General features: G+C 40.6%; 1 protein-coding gene across 12 annotated transcripts in view; it reads left to right on the plus strand.

Moving 5' to 3' along the window:
• Positions 1-781: 781 nt before the first annotated feature.
• The window catches only part of RAPGEF4 (Rap guanine nucleotide exchange factor 4), a gene marked incomplete at both ends in the record, with an annotated part of 284,857 nt that continues 262,003 nt past the window's right edge, over positions 782-23,635 (plus strand). For all 12 annotated transcript variants that reach the window (XM_084236428.1, XM_084236432.1, XM_084236437.1 and 9 more), the window contains one exon: positions 782-846. In XM_084236428.1, coding sequence (XP_084092554.1) covers positions 782-846 — 65 coding nt within the window. The remainder of the gene's footprint in view (positions 847-23,635) is intronic.

Genomic DNA, 23,635 nt, shown 5'->3' on the forward strand with positions numbered 1-23,635 from the left:
CCTGGCAGGCCCACAGTTCAAGGCCAGAAACTTCAGTTTGTCATCTGCTCAGTCACCACTAGTCACCATTCTGGTCCGCTGTTCTCCTGTCTGGCTTCCGAGCACACCCCACTGTCTGCTCTTCCACTCCAGCCCTTCCTCACCTCTCAGGAGACACCCTGGACCTCACACTCAGAGCCCACTGGGGGTGTTCCTACCCTAAGTTAGGCGATCCTTCCACTCCATCCCTTCTTTAAAAAGGGAAACAGGAAAGGTGAATGAGAAATCACCAGCAAGTTTTGACAGCTGCCGAGGGCGACTAATGGTTTCTAAGGAAACAGAGAGGCAGCAGCCATTTTAGTGGCTTTTGCGGTATGAAAAATATATAGACACCGACATCCCCTGACCACCCGTCCCCCACCCCGCGGCGTTTTCCCTCCCGCCTCTGCAGAGGCCCCAGGTGAGAGGCGGGGGCCGGGTCTCCGGGAGATGCGGCGGGCACCTGCTCCAGGTGGCCTGCCTCCCGGGGTCGCCCCCTCGCCTCCTCCCCGCAGCGGGCGGGACCGCGGGACACCCCACCCCCGAGCGCCGCAGTGCAGCGGCGGGCGGGCGGCTCGGGCCCTCCCCGTCCCCGCGGCCCGCCCCTCGGGTCCCCTCCCTCGCCGGCCCCCCGCCCGGCCGCCCGCGGGAGCCCGCTGGGGAGGGCGGGCCCGCCGCTGGCGCGCGGGGCGCGAGGCGCAGGCGGAGGCAGAGCCAGGCGGGAGGTCGCGGCCGCGGGGGACTCCGCGCGCCGCTGCCCAACATGGTCGCTGCGCACGCTGCCCATTCTTCCTCCTCAGCCGAGTGGATCGCCTGCCTGGATAAAAGGTAGCTCTCCAGGGCCCCAGCCGGCCCGGGCAGCGCGGCGCGGCCCCTGCCCGGAATCCGCTATGGAGGCGCGGGGCCCCCCCAGCCGCAGCCCAGACCCCGGCGCCGCCAGCGGGGCGGCGGGACCGGCCCCCCAGCCGGGGAGGGGCGCGCATCCTGCTCCGGGATGAGGGCGCCAGGGACCCCCGCCTCTCGTGGGGCGCCACTGCACGGGATTTGCACACGTGGTGGAGAAAATGCAGTGCAGTGGGGGGTGGGGGTGAGCACCCCCTCTTGCACCCCCGCCCCCTCCCGCGTCCCTTTTCGCCGCCCCCCCCGCCCCTCCCTGCCCAGCTGCCCCTCGGGGCTCGGCTCTCAAGTGGGGCTGGGTTTTCTCTTCGCCTCTCGGGACGGAATAGATTCGTGTCTTCTTCCCCCTGCTCGGACCTTTAGGGCTAAATGTAATTTAAGTTTTAAGGAGGGCTGGGGAGAGGCAAGTGCAGAGTAACATTCTCTTTTTTGTTGCGGAAAGCAAAGTGAGAGGGACCCAGCGGAGCTGTTAAGCGCATGGCTGAAATTCAGAGCTTCTGCCCCCGCAGCCGCGCGCTCAAGGTCTGTGCAGGAAGGTCACGAGGGAGGCTGCTCTGCGTTCCTCTCAATACCTGCTTCTCCGGAAAGACCCTTACTCTAGAAAATGCAAACCGTGATGGTTTGTAACTCTCGACGACAGCTCCGTGTAAGGAGGGTGCTGTGTGCAGCAGCGAACTGCAAATGTTGCCAGGCTCTGACAGCATAATTTTCTGTTTGTCCAGATTGTGGGTTTAGCGGTAAACATTACACAGTATGCTAGCAATTACAGTTTATTACCCTGATTAAAAGGTGATGCACTGAACTTTTAAAGAACCGAGCGAGAAATCTTTCAGAATGAACTGCCTCTGAATTTGCGAGTTTGATGCAGAAGGGCAGTGATTCATGTCTTGCAGTTATCTGCGTGACATCTCTATTTGCATTTGCGTGAAATATTTTGCACTCTGCCATATTGAAATTTTTACAATTAGCAGTTTCCTAGCTAGATGAAGCTTGATAATCGTGAGTGTGACATGCTTTGCATACTTTTATCATTATAGGCCTTTGTTGAAAAAATTAATTTGAGAAAAGCTAAATGTGGCTCATTTGGATTACTTGATTTATTTGAGAAATAACATTTACTTTCAATTTCCACACAGTAGCAAGATTATTTGGCAGGCAGTGAGCTATTTATGTCTGCAATGATCTACTAATATTAGAAGAGTTGCATGCAATAAATAGTAAGAGAATTGTAGTGATGGTTAAGTCATACAGAATTATATAGAGGGACTAAGAGCACATTTATGTGAAGAGCCTGCTGATGTTATCAGTCATCAAAATTTAATAGTTTAGGAAGGATGAATTAGAAGAGAAAATCAAGCTCTTGTACTTAACCTGTAAATAGTGGTGCTTCCTCATGAGTGATTTTTTTACATAATAGATGCCATATTTCTATTTGCAGAGAAATGCATGGCTGGCATGCCATTTTTGAACAGTCAGTAATTCACTCCTAATCCTTTAGTCAGTAAGTACTTATGACAAAATCATATAGCAAAACTAACACAAGTGGGATATATTTGACTCTGTCTTTTCATAATGTGTATCTGTCCAAATGATTTTGTTTGGAATGGATTTTTAGAACATAGTTCCACAATCTAATACCACTATTCATTATAGGGGAGTAAATCTACCAGGGGAGAAAAAGCCTCTGCAAACACTAAGCTTACCATTGTGGAGTGCAACGGAGTAGACAGATTAATAAATTAAGGGTGTTAAGCTCAGGTCACCAGCTTTGATCTTGGATATGTCACTTTGCTTCATTGAGTACCAAAAAAATGATAGAACTATCTGCCTTACCAAGGATGAGTGGGCCAAATGAAAAAAAAAAAAAGAGTTTCAAGTACTTTGAAAACCGTATTCTATTTTGTGGTGTTAGGAGAACCTTGCATTTTCCACAGTGTTGATGCTACAATTTCTTTGAAGTTGAGGAGTGGCAGTCCCATTGTAAAGAGAACCTTGTTTGGAAGTTGCATTTTAGATTGTTAATTTTTCAGGAGAGGGGGAGGAGTAAGTTGATGAAAGGTGGCTGGAAAAACCTCCTGAAGACGTTTCTATGTGGGATATTACCCCAGATATTTCTGAGAACTGTAATCTTGATATCCTATTTCAGGCACTGTGGTGGGCCTTGGTGGGGGATGGGGAGAGGAGGGAGAGAGGAATGTGGGCATAAGAGAGCCTCATTAACAACGAAGCACAATGCAATGTTAAGTGCTTTAATCGAGATCTATGAAATGCTTTGGGAAAGCAGAGGGTAGAGTTAGTTATCAGTTCTGCCAGGGTTGCTCTGCAAAAGTTCTGCCTGTTCCTTGGAAGTCGTGAGAAATTTCCCCAGGCAGAGCATTGGAAGAGGGCTTGCCAGGTAGAGGGAGCAATGCCAGCAAAGACACACAGGTGTGCCGCATCAGTCACAAGTTCCTCTTGTGATCAAGTCTAAATTATAGAAATGCACGCTGTTTTTCTAAAAATTTTTGATTGTGGACATTTTCAAGCATATACACATGAAAAGAAGGAATGGTACAGTGAACCCCTATGTACCTTTGGAGATAAGATGTTGGAACCTTTGACAGCTGGGAAATGTAGTTTAGAGATATGCATCATGCAAGTGACAACTGTTGTGTTGTGGCCCGCTAGAAAAAGAGAGACAGAGGGTTGAAAATAAAGGGGAAGTTAAAATAGAAAGTTTGCTGGAGTAAAAAAGTAAGCAATGAAAGTTGCCACAAATAAAATAAGTAGAATGAAGCCTTACAAGTATTTGTTAGGTGTCCCTAGAAAGTGACCATATGCAGGCAATGCTGCATAAACTTGCATGCGGGAAGAGATTGGAAAATAAGTAGCCATGTGGATTAGGTTAAATAAAGAAAACCCAAAGCATTTTATGTATCAAGCATTCAAGTTTTTAGAGTATAGTGGCAATGAGGCAATAAGAGTACACACTAATCTTGAAACAAGAAAGACATTGAACTTCTGGATGGATAGACATTGAAAAAAGTCTCAGCAAACAAATTGTTCAAACAAATCAAATATACCACTGTCTCATTGATCCTACATTTTTTTCTAAGCAGGGATGGTAACTAGAAATGAATTACATAGTAACCATTATTCAGAATTTAAGATATATAAATCCTTTTTTTAAAAAAAATGTGCTGACCATTGTTTAGTTTCTGTAATAATGTTTCCCCTGAGGTTTTAAGTTTGCCAGCTGTGAAGTTAAGAACCATTGTATGTAATAATTCTCATGGCTGGTAAGGAAGTATTATGATGGGACCCACATATTCACATATGTATGGTGAATCATTGCTGGCATTTGTCACTATGGAGCAAGACTTGGCAAACTGTGACCAGTGTTGGGGATCACGCAGCTGACGGTATGCCTCCAGCACTCAGAATAGCTTTCACATTTTCAAATAGTTGGAAATAATCCAAATATAAATAATATTTCATGACCTGTAAAATTCATATGAAATCCAAATTGCAGTGTCCCTAAACAAAATTTTGTTGGAACACAGCCATACTTATTTGGTTATATATTGTCTATGGCTCCTTCCATACTACAATGGCAGAACTGCAAGGAGGCTGTTACTCACAGAATTTAAAGTATTTACTGTGTGGAGGAAGGAAAAGAGTTTGCCATCCCCTCTTATAGATGAAAGAATCTAAGAGATTGATAGAGAACCCACTGGAGATGAAAGAAATTGTCTTCATCTGGGAAGGAGTTCACAATGCTCAGGTAGAAGTACAGTTTGGAGGGAGCTCCTTAGTTGATTGGCTTATTCGAAGACCACTGGTGATCACAAGCCAAAGCAGAAAACGAAGTGAACCTGTTCTGGATGTGTAAAAAAGGGTGTAATCTTTCAAAGCAACCTCACAATTTTTAAAATTATTAATGTGGGCCTCCCCGGTGGCGCAGCGGTTGAGCGTTGGGTTGCGAAGCTGCCCGCGGACTCTGCGGCGCTGGTTCGATCCCCGGCTGCACCCCGGCCACCGGAGGAGGGTCCCACATGGCGCGCAGACCTCTCCTGCCGCCCGCTGCTCCCCTCAGCGGTGTACTTCGGTCCTTCTGCCTGCTCTGCTCCCCGCTCTGGCTCCGGTGAATTCTCTCACCCTCCCGCGCTTCTGACTGTACCCAGTGCATGTATAAACAAAACAAACAAACAAATAAATAAATAAAAACATGCCTCTATTAAAAAAAAAAAAAGAGAAAAAAAAATAAAATTATTAATGTTTCACTTTTTTAATGTACCACATATTCAGTGTCTTTGCAACTGATGAAATCCCAAAATAGATGTTGAGTTAGCTATTTTGATGTGGTTGAATGAGAGTGAAAGAAATCAAGGAACAAACCAGAATACTTTACAGCACATATGGTGAGAGAGGATGACTCAGATATCAAAGAAGCATCAGACATGGCCCCGCCCTTGAGGAACAGAGTAGATCATAGATGCTTGCAGAGCAGAAGGCTGTCACTGCGCTTGTGTCTACCCAGGCAGGTCCCAAGGGATGGCTTTACCCTGGTGAATTCTCCAGGATTCAGGGCTTGTCTTGCAATCTCAAAATCCTGAGCTGTCAGCACATCAAGAATCAATACATTTTTCAAGGAACAAATACACAGGCACCGAACTCTCAGACAGATGGAAAGGCAGTTCATTAATTTGATAATAACAGTGGAGAAGTGGATATTCCCTCCTTTGGCTAATGTACTCTCTAGGCTGCAGACTGGGAAATCCAGTTGTTATCAGAAGTCTGTGATGTGCATTGGCAGTAAGTTGCAAAGCTGCCAGGAGATCGGGACACTTACAACTTCTGGCCAATTCATTTACTTCCAAGAGTGACAGAGCCCAGGAATTGAATTACAATTAGACGGTAGTTCTGGGACTCTCTCCGGACAGCGTTGCCACCACCTCTCCCAGTTAGAAGACCATTCCATGTCCTCTCATAGCACAGGTTGTTCAATGCTGTAACACCAGTCAGATTTCATTGCAGTTGCCCAATTACTTTTCTTTTTTTATCACTTGACTTCAATCCCTATATTTTATTAATCATTTAATCTTCACTTTTAGTGCAGATGACGCACTGAATGTAGAAGGTGCTTATGGTGTATGAGATGGCCAGACACAGCATCCATCGCATGGATGGTATGGGCTCTCTAACCTGTAGGCAAGTCCTTGCACGAGCCCCTTTTGCCTTGGAAAGGCCTTGCATGGGCACTGTTGCGATCCTATATTTCTTGCTGATGTGAACGCTCATTTTTAAAAATGACATTGTATAGCTCTATACTAACTTATTATTAAAAAAAATAATTTTGCAGATTTCTCCTGCTATCCAAAAGTACAATGTTCCTATTTGGTATGATTTGGTATGTTATTTTTTGGGATTTGGAATGCTATTACCATTCATGCATTTATTTGGAAAAAATTTGTATCATTCCATGACCCCCAAATGTCAAGTGATCTCTTTGTAATTTTAATAATATAGTGCTTGGAAAGTTTCATGCTTGATGACTATTTTTTTTGTAACTTTGTTGGGGGGGACATCTCATTGTACCCCCCCAAAACACCCATGTGTCACATGACACATATATGTGGATCAGTTAGAGGATAGCACAAATTACTGTGTAAACAGGGTAGAATCTGTGGTACTGATTCTATCTGCCCTAGGATTTTAGGAAAGGAAAGATTTAGCCCAGCTGGACTCCCTCAGACTTGGGGCACATAGGGGCTGATGCACTCAAAATGCTGGGCCTGAGGGGGGTGCTTGGTCCAGCATGTTTCTGACCCTGCAACCTCGTTCTCCTATACATAGTGTGGGAGCCTGAAAGCAAATTCTACCTCCTTGTCTTCATTTGTGTTCCCCTAAATGGACTTCTGTCTCCTTCAGTGAGGGCAGGACTGGCAGATCCTTAGTTCAAGTTTCCTATGACTTTACAAGGTTTCATAGACCTTCCATTGGATTTGCTTATTCTCCTTTTCCACCTCCCCAACCGCAAAGCAGCTAGCTTTTCTTCAGTCAGATTTAAATCTATCCCTATGCATCCTGAGCAGTGGCAGTGAAAAGAGAGTTTTTCCCTCCAGTAATTTCAATTCACAGATGAGGCAGAGGGAGAGGAGAGCCTTGGGAGAATGGAGGGGCTGCGGAAAAGAAAAAGAGGATGGAAATAACTGGGTGTGGAGGATGACAAAGACTCAGCCAAACAGCTGAAAGCAAGTAGTCTGACTGGCTGGGGTGGAGCTACTTTATATCTTGTTTATTCAGCTGTATCCATGTGCATCTGCTTGTGTCCCCCGCACAAAATGAAAAACAAAGTGCCATTACTACCCACTTTTCTCTTCATGCATGCTCTTTCATGGAGCATCCATCCATTTCCTGTGCTTTATGCAGATTGCTTAAATTCTGAATTCTTGGTTTATCTTCTGGACCAGATGCATTTTTTTCTCTCTGTTGCATATTCCCATATCAAAAACCCATTAATATTTTGGGGCAGACATTGTTTTCCTTCCCCTATGTTTGCTAAAGAGGTTGGAAAAGCAAAATTCTTATCTTCCCAGTCTCCCGTGAGGCTACGTGACCATGTGATACAGTTCTGGCCAGTGGGGTATGACAGGTCTACAGAGGCTTCAGGAAAGTTTGGTTTTACTGATGAAAGACTGTAGGGTAAATGAATTAATCAGGCTTTTTGCGCCACTTGGCTTTGTGGCTGTCACCTGAGGCCTTGATCATGTTAATACAGAAGGTGCTCAGGAGTGTGGGCCGGGGGCATGTGTGCCTGATGGTGAACACCTGGAGCATGGTGTGGGCAAGCGTGAGTGCACACCTGATCCTAGAGGCCAGGGCTATTAGGTGGCTTCACACAGAGATGGGACGGCAGCAAAGAGGACAAGTGGTGTGACTACCGAAGAGGTGAGACCATGAGACAATGAGAGAGAACCCAGAGAAAGAGTGAAGATTCATGGAGTTGGGCTGGGGGGCTCTATTGTCTGCCCACCCCCTCCCTATGCTTGCCACTAAAAGACACAGATGTATTTGATACCCACTTTCTATTCTCTTTGCCTGGAAGTTACAACCCAAGGCCCTGGTCTGTGCAGACACAATCCCAGAAGAAAGGGCCAGAGAAACATTGACCCTAGTTTTTTTTTTTTTTAGATTTATTTATTTATTTATACAAGCACTGGGTACAATCAGAAGCACGGGAGGGTGAGAGAATTCACCAGAGCCAGAGCGGGGAGCAGAGCAGGCAGAAGGACCGAAGTACACTGCTGAGGGGAGCAGCGGGCGGCAGGAGAGGTCTGCGCGCCATGTGGGACCCTCCTCCGGTGGCCGGGGAGCAGCCCAGGAACGAACCGGCGCGTCAGAGGCCGTGGGCAGCTTCACAACCCAGCGCTCAACCGCTGTGCCACCGGGGAGGCCCTGACCCTAGTTTTGACTGCTCAGTCATCAGTAGTTGACAACCTTCCTTTATTTTGTTGTTTTGGAAAGAAAAAGAAACTATTTCCGTAAAATGCTGTTAGGTTTTCTATTTATTTACTGTTAAAGTATTCCTAACAAGTTGATAGACAATATGTCTAAAACTGATTTCTATCTTTCTTATCTTCCTCATTAATTTCTCACCCTTACTTTTTAATTTTATTAATGACACTACTACTCATTTAAAAATTTCAAGTTTTTTGTGTTCTTTTTCCTCTGTTCTTTTTTACATGTAATCAGACACCAACTCTTCTCTTGTTATATTAATATCATTTCAGTATTATATTCTACTGCTTTATTTCACAATTTTATCATCTGGATCTTCTCATTGTTCTCTGCTTCCAATCTGGAAAACATGAATATATTCAAATCAACTTCATTTAAGGTCAGCCAGACCCGGATTCAAATTCACTAAGGAGTGTCCTCTCCACCCCTTTGTCATGTAGTCTTCATGAAATGTTTAACCTTTCTGAACCTCTGTTTCCAAATCACCGTATGAGGCTACTTACTATATGGTTGTTTTGAAGATTATGGGCTAATGCAAGTGATATTTTTCTAAGAGAGCATAGGGTATTGGTTGAGATTTGGGGAGCCAGGCTGTGTTGGTTTTGATTTTTTAATGGTGTTACTTTGGGCAAATTATTCAACCCTAGCAATTGTAAATTCTGCAGGATTTTCTATGTAGATAATCTTCTTATCTGTGAATACTGGCAGTTTTCCCTATTTCTGTCTTTTATTATTTATTTTTCTTGTTTCATTATATTGGCTAGGATTTCTAGGACAAGTTTGAACATAGGGATGAGAGTGAACTCCCTTGTCTTGTTGCTGATCTTACAGGGAAAACATTACCATTTTGCCATGATGTTAAGTTGTTAGATTTTATCAAATTCATTTTCTGAGATTACTGCGACAATCGTATTTTTCTTTTCAGAAATAGTGAATTTATATTGATTGATAGTCAAATGTTAAACAAAACTTGTCTCCTAGTTAGATCCAATTTGTCATGATGTATTATCATTTTTGTGTGTTGCTGTATACAACTTACTACATCTTTTTATACATGCATATGATTATATGCATAAAATATTTCATTAATGATATTTTCATACCTGTTCATGAGAGATATTAGCTGTAACTTTCTTTTCTGTGTTTTCTGTTTTTAGTATCAGGGTTATTCTGGACTCATAAATTGAATTGGGAAGCATTTTCTTTTCCCCTGTTTTTAAAAAAAGCTCTGTAATATTGATATTTCTTTTTAAAATGTTCTTAAGATATTATCCATGCCAGGTGTTTTCTTTATGGGAAGCTTTTTGAAGAAAAATTAAATCTCTTCTGTAGAGCGTTGTTCAGATTTTTTCTTCTTGTGTCAATTTTGATAAATTGTTTCAAGTAGTTTGTACATTTCATTTATCAAATTTATTGGTATAGGGTTGTTTATAGTATTGTACTTTTAATGCCCTTAGGATATTTAGTGATAATCTCTTCTTCATATATTAACAGGCAAGCTGTATCTGCTCTCTTTTTATCATGATCAGTCTTGTTAGGAGCTCTTTGATTTTGTTAATCTTTTATTATTATTATTTTTTAAAGGTTTATTTATTTATACAAGCACTGGGTACATTCAGAAGTGCAGGAGGGTGAGAGAATTCCCCAGAGCCAGAGCAGGAAGCAGAACAGGCAGAAGGACCGAAGTACACTGCTGAGGGGAGCAGCAGGCAGCAGGAGAGGTCTGCGCGCCATGTGGGACTCTTGCCCGGCGGCCGGGGATTGAACCAGCGCTGCAGAGACTGCAGGCAGCTTTGCAACCCAGCACTCAACCGCTGTGCCACTGGGGAGGCCCGATTTTGTTAATCCTTTAAAAAAATCAACTTAAAAAAATCTAAAAAAAAATCTTTAAAAATAATCAACTAAAGTTGATTTTTTCTATTGTTTGGAAAAGTCATTGACTGCAACTCTTTTCACCCTTTATTCTATTTACTTTGCTTTAACTTGTTCTTCTTTTTCTGGCTTTCTAAGATGGAAACTTTGATATTTAATTTTAAAATCTTTTTGCTTTCTAATATGACCATAAAGAAATAATTTCTCATGGGAAATACAAAAAAGAAACACGTCATTTCACTATTAAGTGTTTATAAACTGAAATGATTTCTTCCAGAGAAGAACAATTAGTTAGGACCTGTTGACCTTTCAACCTCATGGAAAGGAATTGTGCAATGTCATAAACAATATGTCCAGCAATATCCCAACTGGACAAGGGCAACAAAAGTGAAAATAAGCAAATGAGAACACATCAAACTAAAGTTTCTGCAGAGTAGAGGAAATATCAACAAAATGAAAAGGCAATCTATTGAATGGGAGAAAATATTTGAAAACCATTTCTGATAAAGGTTTAATATCTAATATATATAAAGAACTCATACAAGTCAATAGCAAAAAACCAAACAATCCAATTAAAAAACAGGCAGAGGAACTTTATTTTATTTTTATTTTATTCATACAAGCACAGGGTACAGTCAGAAGTGTGGGAGGGTGAGAGAATTCACCAGAGCCAGAGAGGGGAACAGAACAGGCAGGCTGATGAAATACACTGCAGAGGGGAGCAGCGGGCATGGCAGGAGAGGTCTGTGCGCCATGTGGGACCCTTGCTGGTGGCCGGGCATCGAACCGGCACTGCAGAGGCTGCGGGCAGCTTCGTAGCCCAGCGCTCAACCACGGCGCCACCAGGGGAGGCCCCAGAAGAGGAATTTAAATAGATATTTTTATCAGGGAAATGAAAATCAAAACCACAACTAGATATCACCTCACTCCTGTTAATAAAGCTGTTATCAAAAAGAGAAGAAATTACAAGTGTTGGTGGGGGATATGGAACAAAGGGGATACTTGTGTGCTGTTGGTGGTTCAGGGTTTATGTTCATATCTTTAAAACATTTGAGTTAATTTTTGTGTATAGTGTAAGATAATGGTCTAACTTTATCCTTTTGCAAGCGGTTTTTCCAACATCATTTTTTGAAGAGATTGTTTTTTGCCTACTGTATATTCTTGGCCTCTTTGTGATAAATCAGTGGACTATATATTAATGGTTTTTGGCTCTATCCTATTGATCCAGTTGTCACTTTTTATGACAGTATCATACTGTCTTGATTATTATAGCCTTGTACTATATTTGAAATCATGAGAATGATGCCCACAGCTTAGTTCTACCTTTTCAAGATTACTTTGGCTATTTGGGGTCTTCTATGATCTCATATAAATTTTAGGATTGTTACTTCTATTTCTGTGAGAAATACCATTAGACTTTTTAAAAAGAATGTATTTACTCAGATATCAGACCAATGGAATTCTGGTAGAGATTACATTGAATGATATATTGCTTTTGGATATTTTATCAATATTCTTAGAATTCATGAGTAGGGAACATCTTTCCATTTATTTGTGTTGTCTTCAATTATTTTCATCAATATATTATTGTTTTCAGTATACCAATTTCACTTCCTTGGTTAAATTTATTCTTAGTTTTTTTTTTTATTTTAATCTTTTTCTTGTGATTGTCAATGGAATTGTTGCCTTAATTTCTCTTCCTGATAGTTTGTTATTAGTGTATAGAAACAATAGATTTTTTATCTTGCAACTTTGCTAAATTTATTTATTCTAACAGTTTTTTTTGGCAGAGTCTTTATGGTTTTCTTTATATAATATGTTGTCTGAGAATGTGAATGTGAATGTTTACCTCTTTCCCAATTTGGCTGCCTTTTATTCTTTTTCCTTTCTATTGATATGGCTAGGACTGCCAATACTATGTTGAATAGTAGTGGTCAGAATAGGCATTGTTATCTTGTTACTGATCTTAGAAGAAAAACACAGCTTTTTACCATTGATATGGTATTAATTGTGGACTTTTCACATATTGCATTAGGTTGGAGTGCTTTCCTTCTATACTCACCTTTTTGGTAGTTTTTTTTTTAATCATAAGTGGACATGGAATTTTGTCAGATGTTTTCTCAGCAACTATTGAGATATTATTTAAAGATATTTAAAATCCACTGTTTGTTCACTTTAGTTTCTTCTTAGTAAATTTTGAGGCAAAAGAAAACTGACATTGAGAATTAGTGTCAGACAGACCAGGAAAAATATGACCATTTAAATGAAGTTAAAAGTGGGCCTCCCTGGTGGTGCACAGCACTATGAAGCTATCTGCAGCCTCTGCAGCACGAGTTCGATCCCCAGCAGGCTAGGGAGCAACCCACATGGCGCAGCAAACCTCTCCTGTCTCACCCGCTGCTCCCCTCAGCAGTGTATTTCCGTTAGTCTGCCTGTTCTGTTCCCCACTCTGTCCCTGGTGAATCCTCTCACCCCCTGCACCTCTGGCCTGTACCCCAATTCTTGTATGCATAAATAAATAAATCTTTAAAAAAATAAATGAGGTTAAAAGGATTTTGTGGGGGCATGTGTTTTACTATGATGCTGATGACTGATGGTGATATCAACATCCCCAACTTATTGATGGACTTGAGTTTCCTGCTTAGGTAGCTTAGTTTTTTTTGGTGATGAATTTTTCTGGTATCTGTAAGATCAGTGAATTCTCAGAACTCTCAGACAAATGTATCAGAGCAAGAAAAATGGGTCCACGACACCTAGAAATCCCAGTATTTCACATTTTGTGGAGTTGTTTGCTATTTTAAACAAGTTTATTCTATAATCTGCCTTTGACAATATTTTGTATTGAATTGTTATCATATTTTCACCAACTAAGTAAATGATAACTACAATATGCTTGTCAATTTTTTCACGTCAAATATTGAAGACAAGTTGAGAATAGTGAATCTCTGTGGTGATACTTCCAGGCATGTGGCCAACTTATTGTAAATATTCCCTGGTGGTGTTTGAAGATCTGGTTTGAAGAGTCAGTAACATTTTACATTTTTACATTTACATTTTATTTACTGAAAATATTTAAAGTATTTAGACCTGGACAATTTTTTGATTGCCTGGGCCATTAGAGTATAAATAAGATAGATTTCTGAAGTGTGACCAAACTTGGATGCCAACTGGTTGAATAGAATAGCATATGATTTTATTGTGCTCTTTATCTCCTTTGCTGTTACTATACACTATAAGCTTGTGAAAGCACCTTATCTTTCCCTCAATTGAATTTTACGTTATCTCTGTTGCTTTGCTTCCTACCTTTTCAGCACTTCATTGGATACTTATCTTAACAATTTTAGAGTTTCACTTTAAATATTCATTATTCAGTAGAGTATGGATATCAAAGTGAATCTCATTTGAGAGAAAAAAAAAAAACCCTTTGAGGGCCTCCCTGGTGGCGGAAGGGATTAAGATGCAAGCTATGAGGCTGTCCGCGGCCACTGCAGCATGAGTTCGATTCCCAGCCAGGGAGGTGACCCACATGGTTCAGCAGACCTCTCCTGACTCACCTGCTGTTCCCCCTCAGCAGTGTATTTTGGTCAATCTGCCTGTTCTGTTCCCCACACTGTCTCTGGTGAATCCTTTTACCACCCGCGCCTCTGGCCTATACCCCAGCTCTTGTATGCATAAATAAATGAATCTTAAAAAAATTAAAAAAACCCTTTGCATTTTGATGATTAGTGTATATATTTTTGGCCTCTATCATTAGAAGTCCTAGCCATAAACATCCACAGGGCAAATGGCAATGACAAGCCCTCAGAGGAGCCTAAAGAAATGAAAAATGGATATTATTAATCCTGCTTTGTTTTGGAACATCTAAAAGAGAATCAAAAGTAGGCAAATTATGATACTGAAGTATTTTAAAATTATATATATTTTACTCACACTTTTAGGGAAATGGTATAGGTATTAGGGAGAAGGGAAAGTGGACAGTATTATAACAATAGGATGGAGTGATTTAAAAAATACTGGAAAATTATTTTAAAAGGAGTTTCTTTTTCCATTTTGGGCAAAATTTGATTCTTTTTTTCCTTTTTGATTTTCTTTTTATCACCCACTATTGATTTTTATTTGCTTATGAAGAATGTTGTAGTCAAATGCTGCCATATAAGAATGCCTCTAAAAATAGAACAGCAGGGCCTCCCCGGTGGCGCAGCGGTTGAGCTCTGGGTTGCAAAGCTGCCCGCAGCCTTTGCAGTGTGGGTTCGATCCCCAGCTGCTCCCCGGCCACTGGAGGAGGATCCCACATGGCGCGCAGACCTCTCCTGCCACCCGCTGCTCCCCTCAGCAGTGTACTTCAGTCCTTCTGCCTGCTCTGCTCCCCGCTCTGGCTCTGGTGAATTCTCTCACCCTCCCGCGCTTTTGACTGTACCCAGTGCTTGTACAAATCAATCAATCAATCAATCAATCAATCAATCTTTAAAAATAAATAAATAAATAAATAAAATAATAAAAAAAACATAAAAAAAATAGAACAGCATTTGAATGTATTTCTTTTGAATCAGGATTAGCAACACAGGAATAAAGTTGGTTTTATATGCTGAATTCTACTTATCGCTATAATTATATAGCAGGAACCTTATTGATGGGGATTTTGTATCCTATGATTTATATTGAAGGAATGTTAAAGACTTAGAAAAGAAAAAAAAGTAATGAAGGAGATTATAGCGAAAAAGGAAAACATTTTAATAAAGCCCACTGATGTTTAGCTGGTAGATTGATACCTGAGACAACAGTATATATCCTTGATGTAACAAGTGACACGGTTGCTACCACCACACGCTTTTCTCTCACCTTGGTTTATGAGAGCTGTGGCTGGATTGCAGCTGAGAGTTGACAATATGCACACACCCCCACCTTCTTTCTGGGGGTGTTACAATTGATGTGTATTGACACCTGTCTCCTTCCCAGAAGGAAATGACAGGAATTTAAAAGGCCTTGCCTGAAACTATAAATTTTTAAAATATAATTTATTTATATATATTTTACATCATTGTTCATGTTTGTAAAATGTTTGCTTTCTCCCCTCAGGTGTAGTCCCCATATTAAACTTTATCTTAATTGGGACCAAGTCAAAGAATCTCTGGCTTTATTTTCAGGTATAAGTGGTCATAAAATTTCAGTGTATTTTTCTATAGTACTTTTTTAACCATGTTTGAGCTTATATTTTATGATTTCATGTTTCTTGAAAGATGGTGGCTTGGATCAGGTGACAGCAGTGGAGATGATGAGATGTATGATATATTTAGAGGTAGAACTAATAGGACTTGCTCATGAATTATGCGTGGGATGTGTGAGAAAGAGGAGTCAAAGGTAATTGTAAGTTTTTGTTTCTTTCTTTTCTTTCTTCTTCTTTTTTTTTTTTTTTTTTGCTTAACTGAAAGGATTGTGGAGCCATCTGTTTTGGAGAAGGCTGGAGATGGGGTGTTTTTGAAGGAATGAGAAGTTCAGATTTGGACATGTTGTGTTTGAGACGTCTATTAAACACTCAACTGGAGATGTTGATAGGAAATTGGATATTTGACTCTGGAGTTTGGAATAAAAGTCTGAGCTGGAGATGTAAATTTGGGAATCATTAATACATAGATGGTATTTATAGATATGGATTGGAGAGCATCAAGGGAGTGAATGTTAAAGAGAAGACCAAGAATAAAGCCCTGCCATCCTCCAATAAGAGTTCAGAGGGAAGGAAGTAGCCAGCAAAAGAAACTGTGGGAGGAAACAAGGGAATGGTGACTATGACATGAAAGTCATGTTAACATGTTTCCAAATGTTCAGATCATGTCATGTTGACAAAACATTTGGAGGAAGAAAGGCCAGTCTAAGTTTGCATTTTAAATTCCATATCTTACAGATGACACAGCTAATAGGTCTTCTTTTCCAGCCAGGTCTTGGAATGTTGTTGTGGGGGATGTGGTAGGACTGAAAACAAAAATAAGATAATGCACACAAAAGGTACGTGGCAAATGCATAGCCTGTGACTTAGGCTAGACCGAGACCATCCACCTAAAATGTGGTACATGGGAAAACCTAGGTAAGGAAAAATGAAAAATCAAGGTATAGAAAATGTAGAAGACAAGAGATAGGATAACAGGGATGCAATTGTGAAAACATAGGATGTTGTTTTTCTGTAACAGATGGAGAAAAGAACAGGGAGGCAACATCACTGTGATAAATACTGAACAGCAAGGAAGCAAACTCTCACAGCTGAGGCATGCGGGCTGCTGTGAAACTCAGAAGTGATATTATCAATAAAGCCAGAGTTGGCAAGTGATTAACAAATAAATAACATATGGCTCATTGGTTGCCATGTCCCTGGAAACATCTCTCAGGAGATGGTGCATTCGTTCCTGGTTGGTGTACATTTGCTTTGGATATATATGGCAATTGTGAAATTGTAACTACCTAGTGTTCCTAAGCAAAAATGCTGCAACAAAAAGCTAGAGTTTTGTTCCTGGACAAATGGATTCAATTCTTCCTATTTTTCTTACTAAGTTCAACTATAAACCCAGGACATTATATATAAGACAAACAGAAAAAAAAAATGAAAGGTGGGGAACTCTATCTGGAAAATGATGTAGTGGTGCGTTCCGTGAGGTCCTGTTTATTTCCCAGGCTACCTGCTAGGGCAGATAGCAAACCAGAAATGCCAATGGATACAGACCAAAAAAGAAAAAAAACAAAACCTTCAACAATTTTGTTCTGCTCTCAGGATGAGGAAAGGGGCAACTGAGCAAGACAGAAAATTTTTAGATAACAGCTGCCTACTTTAACCAAGCACCAGCAACAAAAACCTGCAGGCATGTCCACTGCCATAAAACAAAGGCTGAGTGTGGAACTCTTACCCTCACCAGAAGGTAGTGGAGCAGAATTTCCCACTTACATTTTAAGGCAGTTATAATAAAAAATACTTCCACAATCAACTGTGAACATCCTTAAAAATATAGAATGTTTAAGCAAAGAAACAGAAAGCCTTAGCAAAGAAATACAAGAAATAAAACAAGACTTAGGGGGGAAGGTTAGAACTGAAAAATATAATAATTAATGCTTACCATCTCATCCACACAATTAATTCTTTGCTAATGAGAAACCCCATTTTTCCAGGAATACATAAATTGTGAATTGATGGTTTTGGCTTAGAGATATATGGATTCAGGGAAAAGTGACCTGCAGATTTTTATGACTACATAGTTTTCTACAACAGCTGTCCACAAATTACCATATACTGGGTAACTTTAAAAAACAGAAATTCATTGTCTCACAATTCTGAAGGTTAATAGTCCATAATCAAGTTTTCGGGTGGTCCACGCGTTCTCTAAGGCTTTAGGGGAACATTCTTCCTTGCACTTTGTAGCTTCTCCTGCTTATCGGCAGTCCTTGGGGTTCCTTGTCTTGCAGCCGTTATCATTGCCACCTCTGCCTTCATTGTCAAATGGCTTTCTTTCCTCTGTGTCTAGCCCCATGTGTCCTCTCCTCTTTTTACAAGGATATCAGACATATTGGATTTAGAGGTCATCATACTCCAGTGAGACTTTATCTTAACTAATTACATGGAAAGACATTATTTCCAAATATGATCACATTCTGAATTCCAGGTGGGTATGTAATTTTGAGAGCCATTATTCAGCCAAGTCTAGATAGTAACAGAAAAACTCAGAACATGAGTGACCTGAGCTATTTTGTCACAACTATTTTGAAGACCTTTGTTTAATATTTTTCAGACCTTACTTTTGTTTCACTTGTTTCAGGAGAGAGAAAAATCAGATTTTTTTTTTTTGTCCCCAGAGCATTACCTTCTCTCAGCCAGAAGATCAAGATCAGCACAGCCATGGGGAGTCTGGTAACTGAGATCAAAGAGATTATCCCCATGCTGAGTAGACTCTGCTGGATGCCAAAGTTCTATGTGTATGTGAATCTGGGTCCAGCCGGGCCAATGACTTTTTCATATTTTCTGATGACCTGAGGACTGTCAGTGTTGTGTGTATCCAGCAGAGTCGATCAGAGAACTCAGAAATGTAACTCCACTGCGTGTGGACCAGGTCTCCTTCTCCTCAGTTCTGGCTAACCACAATTAGGAGGTGGAAGGGGGAGAGACCCTGCTGAAGTGACTGGTGGTGTTTTCAGGGAATCAGCATGTTGCTAAAGATCTTTAAGGAACATTCCTTTTATCTTCACACCATGGGTTTTGGGTTGTGAGCCTCAGGGGAGGACATGAAGTAGTGGTCAGTTCTGAACCCTGGAGATAGCCAGACCTGCAGAAGGTGGGTATTCTGGGCTGTGAGAATCACTTTGTTTTTCACTGCCATTCGTGAATCTTTCACATTAATATTGGGCTTATCACTTCTAATTAAAATATTACAAATTTGTTAAATCTTTTAATATTTTTTAGTTCAATTGAACAATTGCATTCTTCACTTTTACTTATGTATCAGAAACCACTTTATTATTGAAGTAGAAGTTCATGCAGTAAGGTACACATATCTAAATCATTCAATTTGGAAAGCTTTCGTGATGTGTGTACTTGACAGACCATCATCATCAAGATAATGAGTATGCTCATCACCCTTCATTCTCTGCTGCCTCTTTATATTTTGTTTCTGGCCCCACCCTTCCTCTCATCCTTAAGCAATAATTGATCTGCTTTTAATCTGTCACTGCAGCTTAATTTTCATTTTCTAGAGTTTTATGTAAGTGGAATCTTCCAATTGGTAGTGTTTTGTGGATGGCTCTTTCCACTCAGCATAATTGTTTTATCTCTCAGTAAGATGTGTGTTTTGAAAATTCATGACCAAGTTTTGTTTATGTGTTTGTTTTTAACCCTCAGTTTTTGTCAATGTATGTTTTATCTATCCATTTATAAGTATTTGAGGGAAATCATTTGTTTTTGCTTTTTCCCCCATAAAGAATTATGTTCCCCTCTGTTTTTCAGCCAGTTCAGCTATGCCTTTTGAGCACAGTACAATTTGTAGTTTGATGATTTTTTTCATAGGAGCATCTTTTTGATCCTAATTGCTTTGGGGCCATGTTTTTACCACATTTTTTTTCTATCCAATGAGTTTTACCTGAGACCATTCTGAAACCATCCTCAAAGCAATTTTTGCATTTTCTTCTTGGTTTTTACTTTTGATTTTCCTGCTTCTTGCCAAATCTGCTGTCTTTAGTGGGCAACTTTCTTTTAAAATGTGTCTAATTTGGCTTTGGGGTATTGTAACAGTCATAGTTTTGGGTTTTCCTATTCAAGATATAAAAAGGTGTGAACACTTGTATCTCCGTCCCTTTCTTAAATAAACTCATGAACATATCCTGTGCTTTTTAGGTCTTCTTCTAAGCATACCACAAAATAACTGTGGTCTGGGTTAGGCAGCATCTTCACTACTGTGTTGATGGGAGAAAACATACAAGGTGCCGGTCTTCAGTGATTCATGCTGTTTGGATACATGAGCTGCTTATTGAGTGGGGCGGGGTGCATCGCTGCTGTGCACAGACAGGCCCAGAGCTCTACCAAGCGAAATCTTAGGAGCTGTCAGTCATGGATCTCAAGGTCATTGGAAGAATGAATGCACCCACAGGTTGCCATTCATGCAAGAAATGCATTGCCACTTTACCACATAAAGGAAAAATACATCAGAAAAAAAAACCCTCTTAATTTTGGCTGGTGTTGTGTTATAAGGACACTCATCAAAACAGAAAATGGAGCTATTTATAATGTTATGTATTTGTATGTGTATGTATACACACACACACTATATATAGTGTTCCTAAATAAAATATTTGATTTATCGCATTTTGAGCAGTGCCAGTAGGAAGTTATGCTAGTTTGTGGGAGCCAGTAGATTTTTTTGCAGCCAAGAGGGAAGAAAAAAAGCTTCTGTGGATTCATCAAGAAATCACACTTCCTGGCGAGAATACTTGGGCGGAAGAATGCCAGCTGTATGGGCTGATGACGTGAGCATAATCAGCTCTCGCCAAGGACCCTGCTCACCGCTTCTGCACTACTGTGCTGATTCTGGGGATTCCATATATTTTCAAATGTGCAGTTTTTTTCTGCACCTAAAAATATTTATGACCCACTGACTTTCATTAAAATACTGGGTATTAACTGAGATGAAAAACGAGAAATCTGTATATTCATTTGATAAATACTTTTTATCTTTTAATTCTTTTAATAATTCAAAAATGCAAGACTATGTCTTCTCAAAAACCTTTCATTAAAATTGAAGCTCTGGGTAAAAGCTTCTCTTAATCCCACAGCTCTCCTTACTTTCTTACACAGAGCAAACTACCACCAGGCATGTAGCCTGTGCTCTGAGGGCCGCAGTTGAAGTTGAAGTGAGAAACAGAAAAAGTAGGACAAGTCTTGGTATAGTGGAGTTAGGTAAACCCAGAGCAGGGCTAATCTGTGAGAAATCAAGGCAGTTTTCTGGGGGCAGTAATCTATAAGGGTTTTAAAACTTCAACAGAAATAAAAGGTGAAGTAAATTGGACTTACCTAGAGATGATAATATTTAAATGTGTCTTGATTTTTCCAGTAGAACCTAATTATACTAAAAAATGATTTGCCCTTTACCTAAAATGCAAATTTATGTGAGCATCCTGTATTTATATTTACAAAATCTGACAAATCTAGACTTACCACATCCTTGCACAAAGAATGCTGTTTAGGGATGGGAGAATCATTTAAATAAGGTGCTGAGAGAGTGGATTAATGTATAACTCCAGATAGTTTAACTCCCTTCTAAAGAGAGTGACAATGTGTGTTGGGACAAATGTTTGGAGTGACTCCCAGTGATTAGCCTGCCTGGGGCACTCACAGCTCTCTAGGTGGTTCTGATATGAAATATGGGGTGGAGAATGCAGTCCATGAATCATGTCCCAATTCTGGGTGACTCCCACTAACCATGAGATTAGGGGAAAGTTGCTAAACATCTCCTAGTTCAGTTTCCTGATCTTCAGGATAATAAGACCTATCTTATAAGGCTAATTTGAGTTTAAAAATGGTCAACAAATCCTTCATATCATTATAGATGTAATGTTCACATTTTTAAGAAGATGATTTATTAATATTAGAAGGAATTAATATAAAAACTGATTATGCCACATGAGTAACAAACCATAATTATGTACACATATATAGAGTTTGCTATTATAATCAAAGCTACAATAAAAATGATCTGGCACCTTTCATATTTGTTCTTTGACAGCATTGTAATTAGGCACAAATGGTTCATATGATGTTCAAATAAATGACTATAATTAGGACTACTTGCATGCAGTCAAGCCACATTTTTAGTTTTCCTGATTCTATGTACCCTTTTATCATCTTCACACACCCACTGATGCTTGCAGATGAGAAAATACAAAGGTCCGGAATCTTACTCATCCACAGCTGGAGAGCCCTGGTCTCATCTGCCCTTGCCTCTCGAGAGTCCCTGTGTCCCCTCCCTGCGCTTTCCATCCCATACCCCACTCTCCAACACCAGTGTCTTTTCACTTGGAGTTGCATCCTACTGTACCCTGCTGCCCTGGAGCTGGGGAACAAGGCAGCAGAAGCTCAACAGCCAGAAGTATGGGGATTATCTGTGACTCGGGGAGGGAGACAAACTGACCACATAATCACCCGGTGAGTGATGGGAGAGGGCTATGAATTGCAGGAATTAAGTCCATCCCTGACAGCCAGGAGAGCAACTGCGGAGAGGGTAAGGAGAGGCGTCATCTAAGTGGATGTAAAACCAGGATACTTTGAGAGTGGATGGGGGCACATTAATAATTCTGCTGGGATTATAGGTATAAGCCATGACTGTCCTAGGAAAACTGGAACACTCTGCTTATAAATAAATAGGCATTGGCAAGAGAAGATGCTTTTTAAGAAGATGATTTATTAATATTAAAAGGAATTAATATCACAAAAACTGATCATGCCACATGAGTAACAAACCATAATTATGTACACATATATAGAGTCATGGTTATTGTCATGGCTATTGTCACTCCTCACTGAGTATGTGGATGTTTTTGTTATGAAGTAAAGGCTGCATGATATTGTGAACAATGTTGCCTATGGAACCTGAAAACTCAATCTTATTAGGCATCAAACCTTTTGTCCCTTTTTCCTCCAGTTAATTTCTTGCTAGAACACTAATTTTCCAAAATAATGGCTCTGATTTTTGCAGTCTCCTTAAAATCTTTGCTTGCCCCCCATGATGTACAAAATAAAGTCTGTAACCTCACTGGCTTACTTTCCTGCCCTGCCTTCGTAGGGTGCCCATCTTATTTCTCAGTTTTCCTCTTTAAGAAACCACTGGAACATCAAACCATTGGAATGACTAGCTATTCCTGGCGTATAATTTCCTACCTTCATGACTTTGATCCAGCTTTCTCACTTGTTGCCTGGAAACCTACCTTTTGTGCTTATACAATTCCTTCTGCTTTCCATGACCAGGCTCAAATTTCAGCTAAAATGCTGTCTTTTAAAAGCCAAGAATTAGAAGAAAAACATTCTCTGTGCAGTCTTCTCTAGTCACTCTTGTCTACCTCTGAATCCCCAGGAGTTTTTATATTGACCCCTGTTTACCTTTACATGGACCCACTGGGCCACTTTCATCTGTGCGTTGTCATTTTGTAGATAGAGGTCTCAGATCACCTGTAGGTCAGGGGTTGTTTTAGGGCAGAATTGAAGTCTTGTCTTTCCTGTAACTGTCAAAGAACTTTTCAATGTACTTTGCCTGTAGCTGAGATACAAGAAACTTGCTGAATGAGGGATCAGAGACTGAAATTGAGAATTAGGATGCCCTTCATCTCTACTTCGGTGAAGAAAAGCTGTGAAACAAAGGTACTTCCTGATTTGCTTGCTCAGAGACTTGGGACTGGGGTGGGTGTGAGCTTCTGATTCTTACTGCCCTGAGAAGTGGCCTCCTGTTCCTCACAGAAGGGCTGAAGAGGTGGATCAACTTCTGGTCCACCTCTTCAGTCCTTCTGTTTCCTAAGGTGGACCAGAAGTTGGTTATGATTCCTCCAACTAGAGCCATGTCTTTGGTGTGGGTCACAATATCATATTACTAAATGGACAATGTGTGACTGTAACAAAACCCCTTAATGACACCAGGATTAGCCAGCCAGTAGCTTTTTGCAAACTCCGTCTCTAATCATCATATTGCCTCAGCAGTCAAATTGCTGCATGTAATAATTCAAACCTTGCCTGAAATATGTGCAAGGCTTGCTTTCATTTTATTAAATCACATTCTACATCCCAGCCTACCTGGCCTGCACTGTTAATTCTGATCACTTTTGAAAACCAAAATGACTA

This window comes from Talpa europaea (genome assembly GCF_964194135.1).
Source record: "Talpa europaea genome assembly, chromosome: 1".
In the NCBI taxonomy this organism is placed as follows: Eukaryota; Metazoa; Chordata; class Mammalia; order Eulipotyphla; family Talpidae; genus Talpa; species Talpa europaea.